Source organism: Rosa rugosa, chromosome 2 (assembly GCF_958449725.1).
Source record: "Rosa rugosa chromosome 2, drRosRugo1.1, whole genome shotgun sequence".
NCBI classification, from domain to species: domain Eukaryota; kingdom Viridiplantae; phylum Streptophyta; class Magnoliopsida; order Rosales; family Rosaceae; genus Rosa; species Rosa rugosa.
This window is the reverse complement of record NC_084821.1, coordinates 54570913-54576302: the sequence shown is the minus strand read 5'-3', so window position 1 is coordinate 54576302 and position 5390 is coordinate 54570913. Positions and strand designations below refer to the sequence as shown.

At 41.6% G+C, this 5390-nt stretch overlaps 1 protein-coding gene across 1 annotated transcript; it reads left to right on the top strand.

The window, feature by feature from the left end:
* The first annotated feature begins 1654 nt into the window (after positions 1-1654).
* On the top strand, positions 1655-4022 carry LOC133728469 (9-cis-epoxycarotenoid dioxygenase NCED1, chloroplastic-like). The gene has a single exon (XM_062155880.1). The coding sequence runs from the start codon at positions 1876-1878 to the stop codon at positions 3712-3714; it is 1839 nt and encodes a 612-aa protein (XP_062011864.1). The 5' UTR covers positions 1655-1875; the 3' UTR covers positions 3715-4022.
* Positions 4023-5390: the final 1368 nt, after the last annotated feature.

Genomic DNA, 5390 nt, shown 5'->3' with positions numbered 1-5390 from the left:
GTGAGGCAGTGAGAGAGGGAGAGAGAATAGAGGAGGAAATGGTTAGGTCTTCGCGAGAGAGAGAGAGAGAGAGAATCTAATCTGGTGGTGTTTTTTTTTTTAATCTTGAATTGACCATTTTAGCCCTTAAAGTGGGCTCCAAGATCTGAGTTAACGTCCAATTTGGACGGAATCTGAGAAATAGGACACGGTTGACTGAAATTGGAAAGCTTGGGGGGTAAAAATTCAAAATTGAAAGTAGATGAGGTGACATGATAACACCACCAAACCTCAGGGGGTAAACTGAAATTAATTCTAATACAAACATACCAAATCATGTGCGACGGAGTTCACCAGCGTATTGACAACAAAAAAACAGTAATGATAAGATAGTAAATAACTACAAATTCTTAATTATCAAGTAAATGAGGAAAAACATTTCTACCGCTATACTATTACTTTGGGGACCTAATTGTGTTAGGGTGTCCAATTTCTTCTGGTTGCCCAAACAAAATTGGATGCAAAAACAAAATCCAGATTTGATGCCCAAAATTTTAGGATTTGGTTCTATGGGATTTCAAATTTGGGATCCAGGAGGGTGGACCCAGCCAAACCTCCTAGCCCTAACTTGGATGGCAAGGACAGATTTTAGTTTTTCGTTGAACTATGCCTATGTACTGTGTTCTAGATTTTTCATTGTTATAGGCTTGCTTTCATTTGTGAGCACTGATTGTCTAATGAGTGGTGCTAGCATGCCACGTTCTAGACTTGCCCATAGATGGCAAGGGAAGGTATGTTTCTGTGCCGTTCTGGCTTGAGTTGAATGAAAGTTGTCTGGTTTCATTCAAAAAAAAGAGTTTAAGAGAAGAGATTTTTTTAGCCAAAATTAAAAATTTTGACAGAAATAATCTTAAATAAAAAAAATTGAGAACTAATTAAATCAGAAGACCAATTAAGATAATTACAAAATATATTTTTATTAAGAAAAATAAAAAAATAAATCCCACAACTTTTCTCTATCACTATCATCTCCTTGTAATTACTGTTTTCTTTTACTATCTTTTCCTTTTTATTTTCTAACCAAAAAAAAAAAAAAATTGTCCATGCAAATCGAGCTTGTGTGGAGGAAGACTAGTTTTCTTTTAACAAAGTTAAAGCCCTATGTGAAACATAGATGCACCTAAGACTGTCAAATTTGATATGACCTGATAACACAACACGAACCCAACACGACATAACTCATTGACAGCCTTAGATGCACTCATACTCTGCTTGGAATTTTTAACGATAATGCCCTACCATAAGAATTTGCAATCAATGTGACGGTGTAAGTATTTTTTTTTTTTTTCTTTCTAAATTTAAGGTCACGAAATAATAATAATTAAAAACAATTATTAATCTGCATAATATGAAATCCAAAGAGATTTATATAAAAAAACCTATTTTTGAGACAATATCAATATAATTTTAGTAGGGGGTCGTGTCAAGCTATTAAGCAAGTACGTCCCCTCCAGGCCTCCACGGCTCCACCTTGGTTACGATCACTTATTGGCAATTCTAATTTGAGTCCCCCATTCTCGTAATCCCAACACGTGGTCTCCTTCTACCTGCTTGAGGTGGACCTCCAATTTCCCCTCCTCCTCCCTCCTATATAAACCCACCATCTCTCTCACCCAGTCCTCAAATCTCACACACACCCTCCCTCTCTCTCTCTCTCAGAGTCCCCTCCACACTCTCTCTCTCTCTCTCTCTTTCTGAGTTCGCATCCAAACAAACATAGACTTCTTGCCCTTCCAGGCCAATCAGGGAGCTCATTTAAATTACTTCTACTGCTATTTTTAGCGCAGGCTTTTGGAACTTTCAAAACAAATTTACTATTCTAAAATAGAAGCAACCATGCCTTCCACTGCCGCAACAGCTACTACTTCAGGCACATGGGTGGTTAACCACAAGCGATTCCTTTCTTCATCAAGAAGAAGAGATTTGGGTGCTACTTCTTTCTCTGTTTCAAGCCCCAAAAACACAAACACAATCACTTGCTCTCTACAAACACCCTCCTTCCTCCAATTTCCCAAACAAGCCCCAACCTACACACAGCCATCACCATCTACTACCATTTTACCTAAAACCCCAAAAGATCAAAAACCCCAAACTTCTTCTTCTCCAAATTCTAAGCCCCTTGTACAGCCCCAATGGAATTTACTTCAGAGAGCAGCGGCCATGGCCATAGACGCAATGGAGAGTGCTTTGGTGTCAAAAGAGCTCGAACACCCACTCCCCAAAACCGCAGACCCAAAAGTCCAAATCGCCGGAAACTTTGCTCCGGTGCCGGAACAACCCGTCCAACACTCACTTCCCGTCACCGGACAAATCCCCAAATGCATTCGCGGAGTCTACGTCCGAAACGGCGCGAACCCACTTCACGAGCCGGTCGCCGGTCACCACCTCTTCGACGGAGACGGCATGGTTCACGCCCTGAACTTCAACTCCGACGGGACCGCCAGCTACGCCTGCAGGTTCACCGAAACGCACCGTATGGTCCAGGAGCGGGCTCTGGGCCGGCCCATGTTCCCCAAAGCCATTGGCGAACTCCACGGCCACTCTGGCATCGCCCGATTGGCTCTCTTCTACTTACGTGGGGCCTGCGGGCTCGTGGACCCCAGCCACGGAATCGGCGTCGCCAACGCCGGCCTCGTTTACTTCAACGGCCGGTTGCTGGCCATGTCGGAAGACGACTTGCCGTACCAAGTGAAAATCACGAAAACAGGGGACCTCAAAACCGTCGGGAGATACGACTTCGAGGACCAGCTCAAGTCCACCATGATCGCCCACCCCAAAGTGGACCCCGCCACCGGCGAACTCTTCGCGCTCAGCTACGACGTCGTCCAGAAGCCGTACCTCAAGTACTTCAAATTCTCCCCAAACGGCACCAAGTCCCCTGACGTAGAAATTCCTCTGGCCCAGCCCACCATGATGCACGACTTCGCCATTACCGAACGGTTCGTCGTAATCCCGGACCAGCAGGTCGTCTTCAACCTCCCGGAGATGATCCGCGGTGGGTCCCCGGTGATTTACGATAAGAACAAGATTGCCCGGTTCGGAATTCTCGACAAGAATGCGAGCGACGCTTCTGGAATCAGATGGGTCGAAGCGCCTGATTGCTTCTGCTTCCATCTCTGGAACGCTTGGGAAGAGCCCGAGACTGACGAGGTCGTGGTGATCGGGTCGTGTATGACTCCACCCGACTCCATTTTCAACGAATGCGACGAGAATTTACAGAGCGTTTTGTCGGAAATACGTCTCAATTTGAAAACTGGAAAGTCTACACGTCGGGCAATCTGTTCCGAGCAGGTGAATTTGGAAGCCGGAATGGTGAACCGGAACAAACTCGGGCGCAAGACCCGGTTCGCGTACTTGGCTCTTGCCGAGCCGTGGCCTAAAGTCTCGGGTTTTGCCAAGGTGGACCTTTTCAGTGGGAAAGTCGAGAAGCACATCTATGGAGAGCAGAGGTTCGGCGGTGAGCCTCTGTTTCTTCCAAGAGACCCGAATTCGGAGAACGAAGACGACGGTTACATTCTCGCATTCGTCCATGATGAAAAGGAATGGAAATCAGAGCTGCAAATTGTTAATGCCATGACTTTGAAGCTTGAAGCTTCGATCAAGTTACCTTCCAGAGTCCCGTACGGTTTCCACGGCACGTTTATAAGTTCCAAGGATTTACAGAAGCAGGCTTAAGTTTGTTAGATTTTAGCATAATTAGAGGAGATTTTCCAGTGGGAGCTTGCAGTTAAGCCCCCGGAGTCTCCCTAGTTACATTTCCACTCGATCGGTGATGGTGGCGTTTGTATTAGTTTGGGTTTTGGTTAGAGTTTGGATTGGGGTGAGAAAGGTTTTGGGGTACCAGCTTGTAGCTTTTGGGTATAGCTCTAGGCGAAGCTCAGTTGGTTTCTGCCGATCCCTTCACTTACGTGTGAATTATTCTAATGTACTGTATATGATCTTATATATGGAAGAGTGTACGTAACACTCTGTTTTCTCTTGTACATCATGGAGTTCATTATGCTCTGTTGTTTATATATAATACGAGTATTCTTTATGGTAAGTTAATTAATTTTATGATGATAGTGATGTTGGTTTGTTCATCAAATGGAAACATGATGTTTAATCGAGCAACGTTTTATATTATATAACAACATAAATATAAACATCTGACTTAAAATTAATTAAATGAATTAAATTTTTAATATAAAACATCACTCTGAAACACTGTCGTTTAACTTTTGTATTATCTTCATATGTGTGTCGAGACTTTGAACTAAACACGTGAACAACTTATTCTAAATAACATAACAAAAAATCTGAAAGTCTATTTGTTACACCTATTAGGCCACAACCTGCTGCTTTGATCAGTGGGAAGCTTGCAGTTAAGCCCCCAGAGTCTCCCTAGTTACATTTCTACTCCATCGGTGATGTTGATCTTTGTATTAGTATGGGTTCTGGTTAGAGTTAGGATTGGAGTGAAAGGTTTTGGGGTACCAGCTTGTAGCTTTTGGGTATAGCTCTAGGTGAAGCTCAGATGGTTTCTGCCGATCCTTTCACTTTCCTGTGGATTATTCTAATGTATTGTACTGTATATGATCTTATATATGGAAGTGTGTGTAACACTGTTTTCTCTAATACATCAGGGAGTTTATTATTCTCTGTTGTTTATATATAATAATATGAGTATTCTTTATGGTAAATTAATCAATTTTATGATGATGATGATAGTGGTGCTCTGTTCTTGGTTTGTTCATCAAATGGAAACATGATGTTTAATTTAGCAACGTTATATATTAGTGACATAAATCTGAACATCTGATTTAAAATTGATTATCAATTATTTTTTTAAACAAATAAGAGATTAAGCGATATTAGTTCATCGGAGGGAGACATTTACTTAAAATTATTTAAATAGATTAGATCTCTAATATAAAACATCACTCTGAAACACTTTCCTTAACGTTTAACTTTTTTTATTTTCTTCACATGTGTGTCGAGACTTTGAGCTAAACACGTACGTAATCAACTTATTCTAAATAACATAACAAAAAATTCTAGAAGTATGTTTGTTAGATCTGATAGGCGACAACCTGCTTTGATACCATAATAGATTGTGTATCACTATACCCAATTACTCTACCCAATTTTGAAACAACGTACAAAAGGAAGGAAAAGGACTGCGTAGAAAGAAATCATGATGTTACCATCCATTTGGCCTTCTTTTATCGAGGAGGACTTAAAAAGGGTTCAGATTGAAATTGAGTGGGATACCCGACAGTGGGGTGGGTTATCAGAGTAACGCAAATGAAATTGAAGTGTGGTAACAAAAAGGTGATTGATTGCTTCTTAAAGTCATCAAATTTACTGTA

Excerpts from the sequence above, each read along its gene's own strand:
- LOC133728469 (XM_062155880.1), top strand. The coding sequence starts at position 1,876 with ATGCCTTCCACTGCCGCAACAGCTACTACTTCAGGCACATGGGTGGTT.